Here is a 17,538-nt window from a genome sequence, read left to right as displayed (position 1 = left end):
GGATTGTGATGCATCACATTATTTTTGTGCATTGCTTTTTATGCTTACTAGCTATTCAACGTATACTCTTGACATTGCTACTACACTTTCTGCTTTTTGCTAGATTTTACTTCACATTGCCCTTCTACCCGTGTCTGTGTAGATCCCACCAAGGACAACATCTGCAAGGAGTTTCTATGTTCTCCCCGTGTTTGATTGGGTTTCCACAGGGGGCTCTGCTTTCTTCCCACATTCTAATGACATAATAATAGGGAATTTAGATTGTGAGCCCCAATGGGAACAGTGATGATGGTGCTATATAAGTAACTAAAATAAAGAAATAACTAAATTAACCACCTATTCACAACTGTATATTAATATTTATCCATGTAGTTTGCAGCTCATGCTCCTGTGTGAATATGCCCTACATATTATCCTGTTTTTTTATGCATGTTATCTATGTATTATAATAATAAAGTTTCTATTTCACCTTTATCATTGATGTGCAATGTTTGTAGAATTTATCATTGTGATATGTATATTGCACACAGTGCTGCACTTATTCGAAGGCTTAAGTTTGGGTAGGTTGGTAATTCTTCTAGTTAGTAACAATGTCCTCAAATTTCCTTGTACATTATTCTGTATACTAACCATAGTCCTGACAGCTTTTTACTATCAGTACATTACTTTTCAGGTAGGATAGGCAGATATGACTCCTCTTAGCCTTGCAATACTGGAGCCAATGCTATTTCTGAATATATTCTTCTACATTTCTGTTGTGAAATATTATGTCCCATTTGGCAAGTATTTTGCATCATTTTGCCTTGAAGAAATTTTATATCAAATTGCAATCCTGCCTCTGAAAAAATACATTCTATATTTGTAAACCCAAAATGTCTGCATAAGTCTTCAATACTTAATGACGGTAGCACAGAGATGACAGGTAGTGAGAGGAGATTAGACGGAGAAATATGGCTAATTCCAAATGAGAAAGGGCTACAACTGTCAGGGTGATGGGTGACCGCGCACTTAGTATTTTGTGCAGACAATTTGTATTCCCCTAGCCCAAGTCATATATAAAGATCCCAGCACCTAGCTGACACCCGCCACGTGGTGATCCATCTTCTGCTTCTGCAGATTTAAAGGCCAGCCCGCTAATAGCTTGTTTGTTCTGCAGATTTACTGCCTGCCAAGAATGGAGAAGAACCCACCATGCAGTTCCTTCTGGAGGTGGTTGAAATTCTCATGAACTATGTAAGGAAAACCTTTGATAGATCCACCAAAGTCCTAGACTTTCACCATCCACACCAGCTTCTGGAAGGAATAGAGGGTTTCAACTTGGAGCTTTCGGACAACCCTGAGTCACTTGAGCAGATCCTGGTGGACTGCAGAGATACTTTGAAGTATGGAGTCAGGACAGGTACGTTATTTGTTGAACTGTTATACATGATTATATATGTATTGCATTCTTTAATATTGATTTCGGTATCAGGTTCATGGTAATTTCGTTGTATTCCCCAATGACCAAATGAACACAAGCACTCTAAGGGGCCAAATACAAATTGGATGACTGTCAGCCAAACGATACTTCAGATGATCGTTCCGCCTGCAGCAATATCTCCCGACTCCTCCATACACAGGAGTGCTCACTCTGCTGAGCGCTCTTGTGTTCTCTACAAGAGAGCCTCCTCTAAACTCCTCTGGTGGTGGCTCATGTCACCGAGAACAAAAGGATCGACAGTACCAAATTGGACATGCCGGATCCTTATCTCCTCCAACATCATCTGTTGGGCACCCCATAAAAATTAGACTGTCAGTAGAGTACACCAATATCAGCAGGTTCGGACGACTTTATTCTAATGTGTATGGAGTCCTTAAAGCAGGTCATACATATTAGACTCGCCAATATAGACCCGCCAATATCGACAGGTTTGGCCGACAGTCTAATGTGAAAGGTCAGGAGAGATGATGATTGGGTATGTCCGATTGCGGACTGCCGATCGTGTTGTTTTCCCTTGGATAATCCGCCAGCCGACATGTCAGATGGTGGCTTTCTTGTAGAGAACACATGAGAGCTCAGCCGAACGAGCGCTTCTATGTTCGGGGGTGTCGACTGAGATGGCTTTCGGCAGAAAGGTCTTTTGGCCAACAGCCATCTAACGACTACTTATTTTTTAAGCCAGGTTTAAAAGTGCTTTTATACATTGAGATATCAGACCAATTTCAGTCCAATCAGGTCTTTAATAATCTAAATTACTAAGAAAATGGGCAGTCGATCTGATTGAAATCCGTCTGAACTGCCAGAAATCCAATCTGTTGTGCATAAAAATCTGTTTGCCAATCACAATGATTGTAGCATGTAAAAACATCATCTGAAAGATATCTGAGAGACAACTCCACTATAGGAAATGGAAAGGTTTTACTTTAGGACATTTGTAGCAGAACTGGAAAATTAGTTCTATCCTAACCGTGAGTGTAACAATGCAATGCAGACCAATTTTATCATCTGTAAAATTGGTCACAAATCTGTAATTAATAAACTGTAGCATAGGAGAAGTGGCATCCGGGAAATACAATGGACATCATAATAGAGAGAAACAATAAAATAAGGTCTGTAAAGTGCTGTGGAATGTGATGGCGCTATATAAGGAAGTAAAATAAATAATGTTAAAGTTGTAAACTAAATTATTCTAATCTTTATGATTGTGGTTTTGTTTTTTAGGCACAAAGGGCAAAATCTATTTTCTGGGAAAAAAAAAGTTACTTTTTTTTAAATTTTGGTTAAATTAAATAAAAAAAAGTCTTTTGTAAAAAAAATTCCTATAAATTACCGTAATCGATTTTGCATTGTCTTTTATATATAAAACGACAATGCAAAATCTATTAATGTATAGATTTTTTTTTACAAATGCCTTTTTTTATTTCATTTAACCAAAATTTTAAAAAAGTAAATTTTTTATTTGTAGAAAATAGATTTAGCCCTTTGTGCCTAAAAAGACATAGACTTACGCAGGGGAGATATACTCAGAAAGCCCTGTCCCACCTGGTAGAAACAATTCAACTGAAGAGCTATCGGAAGACAATAGCAACTGCTTAAAGAATGAAGTTGCCTTAGAGTTAGATGCAGTGGCATAACTAGAGTCCAATGGGCCCCAGTGCAAGATTTGGACCAAGGCCCCCCCCATCCTGGTATATATATGTCCTCCATCCTAGTATATATGTCCCTCATCCTGGCGTGTGTGTGTGTGTGTGTGTATGTATGTGTGTATGTATGTATGTGTGTATATATATATATGTATATATATGTATGTATATATATACAGTACAGACCAAAAGTTTGGACACACCTTCTCATTTAAAGATTTTTCTGTATTTTCATGACTTTGAAAATTGTACATTCACACTGAAGGCATCAAAACTATGAATTAACACATGTGGAATTATATACTTAACAAAAAAGTGTCAAACAACTGAAAATATGTATTATATTATAGGTTCTTCAAAGTAGCCACCTTTTGCTTTGATGACTGCTTTGCACACTCTTGGAATTCTCTTGATGAGCTTCAAGTGGTAGTCACCGGAAATGGTCTTCCAACAATCTTGAAGGAGTTCCCAGAGATGCTTAGCACTTGTTGGCCCTTTTGCCTTCACTCTGCGGTCCAGCTCACCCCAAACCATCTCGATTGGGTTCAGGTCTGGTGACTGTGGAGGCCAGGTCATCTGGCGTAGCACCCCATCACTCTCCTTCTTGGTCAAATAGCCCTTACACAGCCTGGAGGTGTGTTTGAGGTCATTGTCCTGTAAATGATGGTCCAACTAAACGCAAACCGGATGGAATAGCATGCCGCTGCAAGATGCTGTGGTAGCCATGCTGGTTCAGTATGCCTTCAGTTTTGAATAAATCCCCAACAGTGTCACCAGCAAAGCACCCCCACACCATCACACCTCCTCCTCCATGCTCCACGGTGGGAACTAGGCATGTAGCGTCCATCCATTCACCTTTTCTGCGTCGCACAAAGACATGGTGGTTGAACCAAAGATCTCAAATTTGGACTTATCAGACCAAAGCACAGATTTCCACTGGTCTAATGTCCATTCCTTGTGTTCTTTAGCCCAAACAAGTATCTTTCTGCTTGTTGCCTGTCCTTAGCAGTGGTTTCCTAGCAGCTATTGTACCGTGAAGGCCTGCTGCACAAAGTCTCCTCTTAACAGTTTTTGTAGAGATGTGTTTGCTGCTAGAACTTTGTGTGGCATTGACCTGGTCTCTAATCTGAGCTGCTGTTAACCTGCAATTTCTGTGGCTGTTGACTCGGATAAACTTATCCTCAGAAGCAGAGGTGACTCTTGGTCTTCCTTTCCTGGGGCGGTCCTCATGTGAGCCAGTTTCTTTGTAGCGCTTGATGATTTTTGCAACTGCACTTGGGGACACATTCAAAGTTTGCCCAATTTTTCGGACTGACTGACCTTCATTTCTTAAAGTAATGATGGCCACTCATTTTTCTTTACTTAGCTGCTTTTTTCTTGCCATAATACAAATTCTAACAGTCTATTCAGTAGGACTATCAGCTGTGTATCCATCTGACTTCTGCACAACACAACTGATGGTCCCAACCCCATTTATAAGGCAATAAATCCCACTTATTAAACCTGACAGGGCACACCTGTGAAGTGAAAACCATTTCCGGTGACTACCTCTTGAAGCTCATCAAGAGAATGCCAAGAGTGTGCAAAGCAGTCATCAAAGCAAAAGGAGGCTACTTTGAAGAACCTAGAATATAAGACATATTTTCAGTTGTTTCACAGTTTTTTGTTAAGTATATAAATCCACATGTGTTAATTCATAGTGTTGATGCCTTCAGTGTGAATGTACAATTTTCAAAGTCATGAAAATACAGAAAAATCTCTGAATGAGAAGGTGTGTCCAAACTTTTGGTCTGTACTGTATATGTATATATGTATGTGTATATATATATATATATATATATATATATATATATATATATATGAATATATTATGCCCTCCTTTCTATGTCCCTTATCCTGGGCCCCATCCTGGTATATATATCCCCCATCCTGGTATATATGTCCCTTATTCTGGGCCTCATCTTGGTATATATATCCCCCATCCTGGTATATATGTCCCTTATCCTGGGCCCCATACTGATATACATATCCCCCATCCTGGTATATATGTCCCTCATCCTGGTATATATGTCCCCCATCCTGGTATATATATCCCCCATCCTGGTATATATGTCCCCCATCCTGGTATATATGTCCCACATCCTGGTATATATATCCCCCATCCTGGTATATATTTCCCCCATCCTGGTATATATGTCCCCCATTCTGCAGCTGTTCTTTAATGCATAGAAAAAAACAAACAATTATATCACCTTCTCTTCACTCCCCCACGCAGTGTCCTCTTCTGAAGCCGGCAGCTGACTTCAATGTGCATGTGACAAGAGCACATGATGTCCCTGCCATGCACCCCCAGTCATATGCATGCGAATGTCAGCTATTGGCCTCTGATTGGCCGGCAGTGTGTATTGCAGCACACGGACCCGACAAGTCTCTGCGCTGCAATACACTTCAGCTGAATGTGTTTCCGATGACACACACCCAGTTGAAGTTTGCACTGGCATAGGCTGGCCCCTACCTGCATAGACCCGGTTGCGATCACAGCATCTGCGACTGCAGTCTGCAGTCATTATGCCCCTGGTTAGATGGGAAGACCACATGATAACCCATGGGCTGCTCTTCTGGCTGTGCTGCCAGGTGATTCATATTGCATGAACCATAGGTTGCATTAATTCGAGTCAGGCTCACTCATTACAAGCATCTAGGTTTCACTCGGAAACACTGTGATATAAAAAGGAGCCAGGAGAGTTGAGAACAGTCATCTGGACCAGCCACTGTCAGCTTCTCCCCATTGGACTTGGACAGGTCACTCCTTTTTTAGTATATATTTACAGACCTGTCAAAGAAGCAGAGTCAGGCAGGGAGAAGCCAGTAGGAACCTGCCCAGTGGACCCTTCTTCCCGCTCCCAGCTCCTTATAAACTAGATGTCTGCAATGATGAAGCCTGTCCCAGGTTTATGCTGCCGGTAGTTCTGGCAGCGCTAATCACTTGGCCATTATGGGATCAGTTTGGCCTTTTGAACCAACATCCTGGAACATCTGCTGAGTCTTTCTAAAATTTGCTGTAGAAGCAATCTATGTTCTTCAGAAACGCAGGCCTCTCCCTTTGGTAACACTTTACTAAGAAGAGTATAATCCTCATCAAAAGCATACTTAAGATACACCAAGGGAAACATCTCATTAAGCTAAATGGCATCACATGTGAATGGATGGCGCTATCCTGTACACTAGGGGCCTGGATATATAGACCCTCTGTGGGATGTGAAGCATATACTCTCATTGTGAAGAGACAGCTCCGCGTTCATTATCCTCTTTATAGATAATCAGATGAAGCTATTCAGGTAATGTGCAGTCTAAATCTTCAACGAGAATAGTTTTAATACGTCAAGTTCAAAATGACAAATCATTGCATGGTTAACGTTCCTTAAAGGAATCAAAATGCTCCTAAAATCCGGAGTTGATGCATTTCCCGATGTGTTTTTTGTTTGCTTTTGACAGATCGAATATAAAGTAATTATATCTGCACTAGGCGTTTCTTGGTCTAAAGCTGCTTAACTATAGCGATAAGTATGAATTTATTACAGAGAAAAAATGAAAAATGTCCGTATTTGTACAGCGGAGGGTATTTCATGGCACATTTCAATTTTCTGCAAGATTACCCATAGGAGGCTGGAAATGACAGACAAGACCCTATTGAATTTACTTATTTAGTTCAGGTTATTTATATAGCGCTGGCATATTCTGTAGCACACCCCTATATCGCCAATGGGGTCACAATCTAATTTCCATTTTTTTAAGGCGTACTCAAGTTATGAGGGTCAATGTATCTATATGTTAGAGCATAGTAAGAAAACCTCGCTAGCATGAAGAGAACATACAAAATCCACAACCAGATTGTCCTTTTCAAATTTTGAACCCACAATCTTAATCCTGTACCCATCAATACTTTCCCCTCTAAAATGTCCAAAAAACAACCTCAGTGCCCATCAACAGGCTGTGGTTCAAAAATGTGAATTTTAGAATGAAAACTCATATATTACCTTAAGGGGTTGTCTGGTCTTGGGGTATAATGGCCACAGTGGGGGAAATGAGCAGTTGATCACATGTCGCTAGGGTTCTCGGGGTTGCAAGGTTCTCAGATAAAAAAGATTATTAAAACAATCAAATAGTGAATCTGTATAATGTACACTATATGGGAAAGCATACACAGCTTCCATTCTTCTTGGAACATTTTCTACAAGATTTTGGAGGTTTCGGCGGGAATTTTTGCCCCTTCATCCAGAAGAACATTCGTGAGGTCAGACATTGATGTTTGAGGAGATGCCAAGATCAAATTCTCCGTTCTAGTTCATCCCAAAGGTGTTGGATGGCGTTGAGGTCTGGGCACTGTGATGGTCATGTTCTTCCACCAAACTCCCCCATTCATGTCTTTATGGACCTTGCTTTGTGCATTGGGACAGTCATGAGGAATAGAAAAGAGCCTTCCCCAAACTGTCCCCACAAGGTTGGAAGCTATAATTGTCCAAAATGTCATTTGCTGAACCATTGAGATTTATCTTCACTGGAACTGAAAGGCCGAGGTCAAGGCATTTAAAACAATCCCATAGTAATATCCTCCTCCACCATTTGTACAGTGGGCACAATGCAGTCAAGCAGGTAATGTTCTCCTGGGATTTACTAAACCCAGACTCGTCCATCAGGCGTCAGATAGAGAAGTGCGATCCATCACTGCACAGAACATGTTTCCTCCAGAGTCTAGTGGTGGAGGCTTTACACCACTCCATCCGATGCTCGGCATTGTGGTTGGTGATGTATGGCTACATCCAGCTGCTCAGCCATGAAGCTCGAGTGGTCGCAGTATACTGATGTTAATACCAGAGGAGGTCTGGACTCTGCAGTTGTGGAGTCAGCAGAGTGTTGGTGACTTTTCGGCCCTCTGCTCCTCAGCATTTAGCCCCCCGCTCTGTAACGTTACATGGTCTCCACTTCAAGGCTGAGTTGCTCCAGTTCCTTCCATTTCTCAATAATATCACTCACAGGTGATGGGGGAAGATTCAGGAGAGAAGAAATGTCATGAACAGACTTGTTACCCCGGTGGCTCCTATTACAGAACCACGCTGGTATTGTGGCACCCCAGGAGTCCAGTTGCCACAGTGGCATTGCCTCCCTAACAAAGGGTGATGCCATGCCTGGAAGCAAGGAGGGGTCCCCGAATCAGATTTACCAGCATACAACATTTTCCTGGCTCCAGACCAGAAAGGGGAGATCCTCCCCTTAACAACTGGGATCTGGAGGTGGGGTTAGTAAGAGTGAGTTGAGAGGAGTTGAAGACCGGACAGCGACGAGGAAGGACCTGGGGAAAGGAGCTGTAAGCCAGCTCACCCCAGAGGGAAGCGCAGAAGAACCGGACACCAGAGTCCGAGGTTGTGGGGCACTGAAGGCCCAGCAGCAGAATCTGGAAGGCAGGAGACTGCAGGTCTCCTGGCCCCATCAGACACCCGGCAACACAGCAGCACCATAGGGCCCAGCACCGCCACATGGGAGCAACACATAAGGAAAGCCCAAGCTGCCTGCCACACGGGTGAGGAACAGACGTTTTACTCAGGGATGAGGGCCGCAGCACAGCTACAAGCAGCAGGGCCAAAGAGATTAGTGCAGAGGGAAGGCCTACAACTTCATCTGGCGAGGTGGATTCCCAACTTGCTTCCAGGCTGCCCAGACCTCTATTACCAGCTAGTACCCGTGCCCCAGTCTGCTTAACAACCGCAAGTAAAGATAAGAGGAAACCGCCATTAAGTTGTGGACTGGTCATTATCTGCGCCATCACCTGCACTACACCGCACCATTTATCTCATAGCATCACTATATCCTGCCCCGGGGCTAAACTCTGCCTGTGGAGAGCTGAAGCAACTCTGCTGCGTCACCACCAGCTCCAGAGGATCTGCACCGCAGTGGCGGCCCCATATAGCCGCATACCACAGGTGGCGTCACGAACATTATCTCTATAAAAACTTCATTTCCCTTTTACTTTTCCCCTTTTATTGACCGCCCTGGGTCATGGACATCCCCCAGCATCAACCAGCCCGGCTACCGAGTACCCTACGGCCCAGGGGGCGCGTCAACTTGGCATCACGAACAGGATTCGAAGCCCGGTATAACCGGGTATTGTTGTGGCGTCCCTGAGGGTTCAACCGCCACAGGGATGCTGCACTTCTTTAATGGGGTGTAGTGTTCCTCCTCTGAGGTAAGAACAGTGTGATAGTTGTGACCCAACCTTTGCATCCAACACCACATTTCTCCACCAGAGGGGGCTAGAACGCACTAGGTGCTGCCCTCCTGGTTACAGGGAGACTGGGGAACCAAGAGTGAGGGGAACCAGTTAGTGGGTGAGGGTGGAGGACTTACAATTTAGTTACACTTTAAATTTTAGATTTAATAGAAAGCCATTTTTGGTTCTTGGTCTTTTGATGGTTCTTTGACTGTCTTCAATCGCTCTTTGACTGTCTCTATGCTGTCAATTGCTGAGTGACTGTGATCTCCTACCCTAACGCGGATCCTGTGTGCTGTGTGGGCCTGCATCGGATGGAGACACAGCCCTCGTGCCCCGACCTTGGGACGAGGGGTAGGTTGTAGACAAGGAATGTCTCGACCCGGTCAAGGACCAGGACCAAGAAGGCCCGGAGCTTAAGAGTGTGGCTCCATAGCAAATGGATTCCAGGCAGGATGCAGACGGAGCGGTGTACACCACCTGTACTCGCCATGCTGATATATTCAGAGGGAGTCCGGCTGCAAGAGGGGTACCGGCCCCCGACACCCGACCTTGCTACTCCATGTCCTGGTCGGGAAAGCCCGGTAGGCCCTGAGGATCCCACCAGGTATCGACGGAGCAGAGCTGCCACCCGTACCCTTGTTCTGAGAGGAGCTCAGAGGGAGACCTGGCCTATTCGCACACACACGGACAGGAAAGGATTCGGTCTGTAGTTCAGGAACACTCTGATGTAGGGTCCCGACTGAATGCTGGACTTACTCGGAGGTTGTCGGACCCCCGTCCCTGGTGACCGCAGGACTCCGCAGGGAGCAGGAAGTCGCCTTCCTTCTGCCTAAAGTGAGTAAAGCCTTGGAAGTTCACCCCTATGGCCTCCGGACTGTTTATTCTGCGCCACACCGCGCGACGCGGCATCCGTTCTCCTCTACTACTACCCTCCCTCCATCCTGTCCCTCTGCCCTGAGGCCTTGCTCCGCCTGTGGGGAGTAGTAATAACTTTGGCCGACATAACACCATGCCTCAGCGGACTGCAGCGGCGCTGGTGGCCCTCACCAGATGCCACAGGTGGCGTAGTCGTAAATCAGCCACTCAAACCAGATAAGCCCACACCATCCTCTTTTTAATGTGACGGCCCTGAGCACGGGTCCGGTCCGGGCCACGGCTGCACCCCATCTCTACATCATAGGATCCGACTCCGAGTCCCCCATCTCCCAGGGTAAAACAAAGGGCTTTTCGAGTAGAGGCATCACACTGTGTGCCATAGACTTTACTGAACTGTGTTATCACGTCATTTTCCGTCAGCCGAGGGGAAGCAGGAGGCCCCGATCCGGAACCGCCGGGTAAGAGATCCCTCCCTCCCACCTGCAGAGCAGCATACTGGTACGTCAGCAGAAACCCAGGACCTGGCTAAGGTTCACTAGGGGGGAGGAAGATGCTCAACCTGGGAGAGGATTCAGCCATGGGCACGGCCGCCGCCACTGTAATGCCACTATCCATGCCGTATATACCGGGGGTGGCGTGGTTGCCCCAGTACTCAGGGGAGTCGCACACCCTGAGAGACTTTGAGGAGAGACTGCGCAGTTTGTTTAAAGTGTACCCCCTGTTGAGGAGCAGAAAGTCAGCATCCTCATAGGCCAGCTAATCGGTGCAGCCCAGAGGGAGGTGAAGTCCTGGCCGGGCAGGGACACAAGCACTGTTAAGGAAATACTGGCCCGGTTAAAGGATACCTTTGACACCCGCACAGCAGCAGAGATTAAAATGAACTTTTACGAGTGCAAACAAAGGGTGCAGGACAGTGTACGGGACTATGCTCTAAACCTGCAGGAGGCACTGCGGGCCATTAAACAGGTAGACCCCGGCAGTGTGCGAGATGAGGACAAATTACCTACTGAGAAGTTTATTGAGGGGCTCCTGTCTAACGCTCACCGGACACAGCTGCGCATTATGGCTCTGCAAAACCCTGATCTGGACTTTGCGCAATTTAAAGACCGAGCCATCCGGGTGCTGCAAGAATCAACCCCAAGTGGCACTGCACCCCTCCGGCGCCCAGCTATCACATACCACCAGGAAGTGGCGTCCTTTTCCCCGGCACCTGTGGGGGCTGACGTGCAGACCCTAGATAATGACCCCTCTGAAGACCTACGCCTTCAGGTCCAGGAGCTGACCAAAAGTGTGGCTACGCTAACCAAAACCGTGCAGGCCATGCAAGTGTCTTCAAAGGAAAGAATCCAGCTGGCTTCCAGTCCAGATGACGTCCCCTGGCGACGACAGAGAATTCCACCCACCAGAGGGAGAAACAGCGATCGCTACGACCAGGACGGACAACCCATCTGCCGCCGCCGTCAAAAGGCGGGGCACTTCGCAAGATTCTGTAATTTAAACGATCAACCCCCTGGAGCAGAGGGCCAACCCGCAGGAGTAAGACAACCAGGCCCACAAAGCTGGCGAGACAAGTACGTGGCAGGACAACGGTCCTACCTGTCGTGCTTGATGGCATCCCGATGAACGCATTGCTAGACACTGGTTCCCAGGTGACAACGATGCCATATATCCTTTTCAAACGATACTGAACTGATTCAGACATTACCCGCAGTCCAGATGAACATCTTAACATCTATGCCAGCAATGGTCAGCCCTTGCCTCAGGTGGGGTATAAAGAGGTAACCATAAAAGTTGGCCGAGTAGAATTGCCATCACAAGGAATGATTATTGTTGATATTGATCGCCGAGAAAGTCATCCTGAGATAACTATAGGCACCAATGTGATAGAGAATTGTCTTGGGGAAATTATTGTTTTGTTGCAGCAGGTCGCAGAGACTGCCAGTTCCAGTCAGCAGCGAGTTCTGCAGAATGAGATCAGATCCCTGATGCAGAGACAACTGGTAGAGCTGTCTGGAGAAGTTGGCAGTGTCAGAATGAGTGATCCGTTCCCCATTGCAATGCCCCCTAGGAGTGAAATGTTAATATGGTGTCGGGCAGCAATAGGTCTCAGGGGTCAAGATTATCAGGCCCTGGTAGAACCTGTGTATTCTGATAGTAGGCCCACCATCTTGACAGCCAGGGGTGTAGTCGATGTCCGCAAGGGGAGAGTACCGATACGCATCCTGAATTGTGGGGAGAAAGAGGTCCATTTACCCCAGTATGCTACCCTTGCTAAGTTGTTCACTGTCAGTAACAATGCAATAAAGGCAGTGGAACCCTTGCCTCCATCCAAACAGGTGGATGATAATGGCTCCAAGGGGCAGATGGAGGATTGGTGTCAGAAGTTACAAGTAGGCACTGACTCCACCCCTTTGCACCAAAAGCATGGAGTATACCGGGTGGTCCCAGAATATGAGCGAGTCTTTAGCAAACATCCACTAGACTTTGGGCAGGTAAAAAGGGTCCAACATCATATCCCCACAGGAGATCTTCCGCCCATTAAAGAGAGGTACCGGCCTGTACCCCCAGCTCACTATCAATGTGCCAAAGGAATGTTACGGGAGATGAAGGAGGCTGGGGTGATCAGAGATAGTTGTAGCCCCTGGGCAGCTCCATTAGTTCTCGTTAGAAAGAAAGATGGTACGATGATGATGTGTGTTGATTACAGGCAGATTAACCGCATTACACATAAGGACGCCTACCCATTACCCAGAATTGAGGAATCATTAGCTACACTAAGATCCGCTAACTACTTCTCCACTTTGGATCTCACCAGTGGGTACTGGCAGGTTCCCGTGGCAGAGGCAGACGGAGAAAAGACCACGTTTACGACACCAATGGGCCTCTGCGAGTTCAATTGCATGCCATTCGGGCTCTGCAACGCCCCGGGAACTTTCCAGCGGTTAATGGAGTGTTGCCTAGGACACAAAAACTTCGAAACCGTTCTGCTGTACCTAAACGACATAATCGTCTACTCCAAGATGTACGAAGACCACCTGGAGTACCTTGCCGAGGTGTTCGAAGCCCTATCTGGTTATGGCCTGAAAGTAAAGCTGTCCAAGTGCCAACTGTTGAAGCCCAAGGTGCAGTACCTAGGTCATGTGGTAAGCGCCGAAGGTGTAGCACCAGACCCTGAAAAAGTCACCGTGATCAAGGACTGGCCAAGACCCTCCACTATCAAAGAAGTGCGGCAGTTCCTCGGGCTGGTAGGCTACTACAGGAGATTCATCAAGGGTTTCACCAAGATAGCGGCACCCATGCAGGAACTCTTAGTAGGCCAGTCCAAGAAGGCCAAGAACCCAAATCCTCCGTTCAAGTGGAGTAAAACAGAAGAAGAATCCTTCTCTCGACTGAAAGTGGCTCTTACGGGAGACGAAGTCCTGGCCTACCCCGACTATGGCCAACCCTTTATACTCCATACGGATGCCAGCAACGTGGGATTGGGAGTGGTGCTGTCCCAGGTACAGCAGGGCAGAGAGAGAGTGATTGCCTACGCCAGCAGGAAGCTCCGTCCTACGGAAAGGAACCCCGACAACTATAGTTCCTTCAAATTGGAGTTTTTAGCCATAGTCAGGGCTGTAACAGAGCTCTTCAAACACTACCTCGCCTCCTCCAGATTTACAGTCTTCACGGACAACAACCCTCTGATGCACCTGGAGACTGCGAAGCTTGGTGCCCTAGAACAACGATGGATGGCCCGATTGTCCAACTACGAGTTTACCATCAAGTATCGGGCGGGGCATAAAAACACTAATGCTGAGGCACTGTCCAGGATGCCCAACTTGCCAGATGGGGGAGAAGACCCGGAAGAACTGGAGGAGATAGAGATACCTGCTTTCCATCATCACGGGGTGACCCAGTGCTCCCACTGTGTGAGGAACAAGCACTCCACCAACAGAGAGGCCACGTTTAACCCATTTCCCCACCATGGATGGGCAGAGACGCAGGATAGTGACCCGGCTGTCCACCTAGTCAAGGAGTTGCTGACACAAGCTAACTCAGACGGCAGCCAAAGCGTTTCAACAACACTTTTGTCACCCGCACAGTTACCCTGAACGAGTGCTGACCGACCAATGCCCAGCCTTCGAAGCCGAAGTGTTTCAAGAATTCTGTAACTTGTACGGTTGCAAGAAAATAAGGACGACGCCGTATCATCCTCAGACCAACGGGTTGTGCGAGAAAATGAACCAGGTGGTTATAGACCTGTTGAAGACGTTGCCACTTGAAGAACGTAACCTGTGGCCAGAGAAGTTACCAGATTTGGTAGACCTATATAACCACATCCCGTTGAACTCCACCAACTGTACACCTGCCTACCTGATGAGAGCAAGACCTGGCAAGATACCCATTGACTTAGACATGGGATACAACATCACCAGATGCAGATTGGGATACGGAGCAGCAGCAACAGTACCGCAAGGTGCAAGAATGTGTAGAGAGAAGTTTGTCCCAGGCGAGACAGAGGCAGGAGAGAACTTATAATCAGCACGCACCTGCAGTTCCCTTGTCACCTGGAGAACAAGTACTCAAAAGGAAGAGGCGAGTCCATAAATTAGATGATCAGTGGGAGGTTGAGCCATACATTATCTTACCTTCAAATTTCGACAACACCAAGGTATGCCTCATCAGTAAAGATGGAGGAGAGACTTCAGCAGCAGTCTCAAGAGACCACCTGAAGATATGCCCTGATCAATTGAGACACAAAGAAGACCAAAACAGCCTCCAGCACACAGAAAAGGTGGAAGAGACGGTTCAAACCATCCTTGGAGAATTTCCCCGGTCTTGGACGCAGGTGAACCAAGCAATCATGGTACCTGTCCTGACCTTTCCCCAAGTAGCCTCACCGGAAGCCGCAGAGACTCTAGAACAGCAGAGAGACCAAACGGCCCCAGAAACAGATGCTTCATCAGCAGCTGATCAGGAGAATCTACCCTCTGCTAGCGGTGAATCTGTCATACCCATAGTGAGCCAAAGAGTTCGTAGAAGACTACCAAACCTACCGGTGTTACCTCAAACTAACCGTAGTGTAGTTCACACTGAGCCCACTACACCAGCGGTAGACACTAGAGACCCGGGTAGGTCATTGGCAACAAATGTACTGCATAGATCAACCAGTATGTAATGCACACGCCCGGGCTGAGCGGCGTGTGCGTGTGATTCCACTGGACCGTGCCGGAGAGTGAATGCCTGGAGGGGCGTAACTAGGTATTCACCCGATCCGACCAGGGTCGCACGACGGCATACGACGCCAGTGCACCAAGGAGGAACCGAGCAGAGGGACCAGGTGCTACTCCAGGACAGACCCCGGACACGGCTGTTGACCCACACAGGGGAATACAGGAACAGGCTGGTTAGGCTGGCGCACAGACTGGTGGGTATAGGCAGGCACGACTGGTATGCAGGCAGGCGGGTATGCAGGCTGGGGGGTACAGGCAAGCACAGCTAGAGTGCAGACAGGGAGGCACTAGCAGGTAGGAACACAGGCGGGATAGGACCCAGTACACACTGGGACTCAGGAACAATACAGGCAGAGGGGTACAGGCAAGCACAGCTAGAGTGCAGACAGGGAGGCACTAGCAGGTAGGGACACTGGCGGGATAGGACCCAGTACACACTGGGACTCAGGAACAGAACCACAGATGTGGCGGACAAACACAGCAGAGTGAGGCCGCCCAGAGAGGTGAGCGAGAACAGGGCAGGACAAGGCCGCCTGGAGCGGTGAGCAAGAGTAGAGCAGGACAAGGCCGCCAGGAGCGGTGAGCAAAGGATCAGAGCTGAGCGAGACTGCCGGAGCAGTGAGCAAGAGTAAAGCAGGACGAGACCGCCTAGAGCGGTGAGCAAGAGTGGAGCAAGACTGCCGGAGCAGTGAGCAAAAGGATAAGAGCGGAGCGAGACTGCCGGAGCAGTGAGCAAAAGGGTCAAAGCGGAGCAAGGCTGCCGGAGCAGCGAGCAAAGGAGTCAGAGCAGGCTAGAACCGCCGGAGCGGTGAGCAAAGGAGTCAGAGCAGGCTAGAACCGCCGGAGCGGTGAGCAATGGAGTCAGAGCAGGCTAGAACCGCCGGAGCGGTGAGCAATGGAGTCAGAGCAGGCTAGAACCGCCGGAGCGGTGAGCAATGGAGTCAGAGCAGGCTAGAACCGCCGGAGCGGTGAGCAAAGGAGTCAGAGCAGGCTAGAACCGCCGGAGCGGTGAGCAAAGGAGTCAGAGCAGGCTAGAACTGCCGGAGCGGTGAGCAAAGGAGTAAGAGCAGGCTAGAACCGCCGGAGCGGTGAGCAAAGGAGTCAGAGCTGGCAAGGCTGAGCAGGGGGGACAGGGCTCTGTTCACACGGAACAGACAGGAAGGGAAAGGCAGAGCCAGATACTCACAGAGTACTTGCAGAGAAGTAGCGAGTGGACCACAAACTCACAAACGGGAGTACAGAGACAACAAGCAGGAGTTAGGTACGAGTTCAGACTCTGCAGAAAAAGGAAGGGAACGGACATAGAGGCAAAACAGGTAAAGGATAGGAGAGAGTTCAGACTGGAACTGAGTGTACGGAGGAGACCGACACTGCAGCGTAATACAGGAGCGGGTCTGGGAATACGGCCCCCAGAGAGGCAGGACGAACAGGCAAGGAGCGTGTTCAGACAGGACAGACAAGATACAGGAGCGGGTCTAGGTAATCGGCCCCTAGAAGGCGGGAGGAACAGGCTAGGAGCGTGTTCAGACAGGTCAGACAAGATACAGGAACGGGTCTAGGTAATCGGCCCCTAGAAGGCAGGAGGAACAGGCTAGGAGCGTGTTCAGACAGGCCTGGAAATACAGCCTCCAGGATAGGCAGACAAGAGAACACAGAACGGGACCTGGCACCTTCAGAGTGCAAGCACACACTGAATGAAACACTATGCTCAGGCAGGGATAGATGGGAGCAGCTGAGCTATATACCAGGTGACAGACAGCAATAGGCTGAGGACACACAAGGGGTGTGACCCACAGCAGGTACAAAAAGCAGGAAGTGATCGGGCGCCGCCCTTAAGCAGCAGAAACAGACACAAACAGACAGCATGGAGGGAAGCCAGAGAGACATTCTGGACAGGAGATCAAGTGCGCGCTCTTGCACAGTGGGAGATGGACCACTATGCAAGGACGCCGCCAAGTATGTTACAGTACCCCCCCCCTTACGCCCCCTCTTCTTCAGGCCTGCCAGAATCTTCCGCAGGGAATTCGAGGGCCAATTCTTCACTTCGAAGAGATC

The 17,538-nt window shown here is 47.9% G+C and overlaps 1 protein-coding gene across 3 annotated transcripts in view; it reads left to right on the top strand.

Moving 5' to 3' along the window:
- Positions 1-17,538, top strand: part of GAD1 (glutamate decarboxylase 1) — a 94,657-nt gene that overhangs the window by 33,091 nt on the left and 44,028 nt on the right. For all 3 annotated transcript variants that reach the window (XM_073646973.1, XM_073646974.1, XM_073646972.1), the window contains one exon: positions 1,157-1,399. In XM_073646973.1, coding sequence (XP_073503074.1) covers positions 1,157-1,399 — 243 coding nt within the window. The remainder of the gene's footprint in view (positions 1-1,156; positions 1,400-17,538) is intronic.

The sequence above is a fragment of the Phyllobates terribilis genome, unplaced genomic scaffold (assembly GCF_046119375.1).
Source record: "Phyllobates terribilis strain yellow unplaced genomic scaffold, ASM4611937v1 Scaffold_9__5_contigs__length_417890890, whole genome shotgun sequence".
Taxonomy (NCBI): domain Eukaryota; kingdom Metazoa; phylum Chordata; class Amphibia; order Anura; family Dendrobatidae; genus Phyllobates; species Phyllobates terribilis.
The sequence above is the reverse complement of the archived record's forward strand: the minus strand, read 5'-3'. Positions and strand labels throughout refer to the sequence as shown.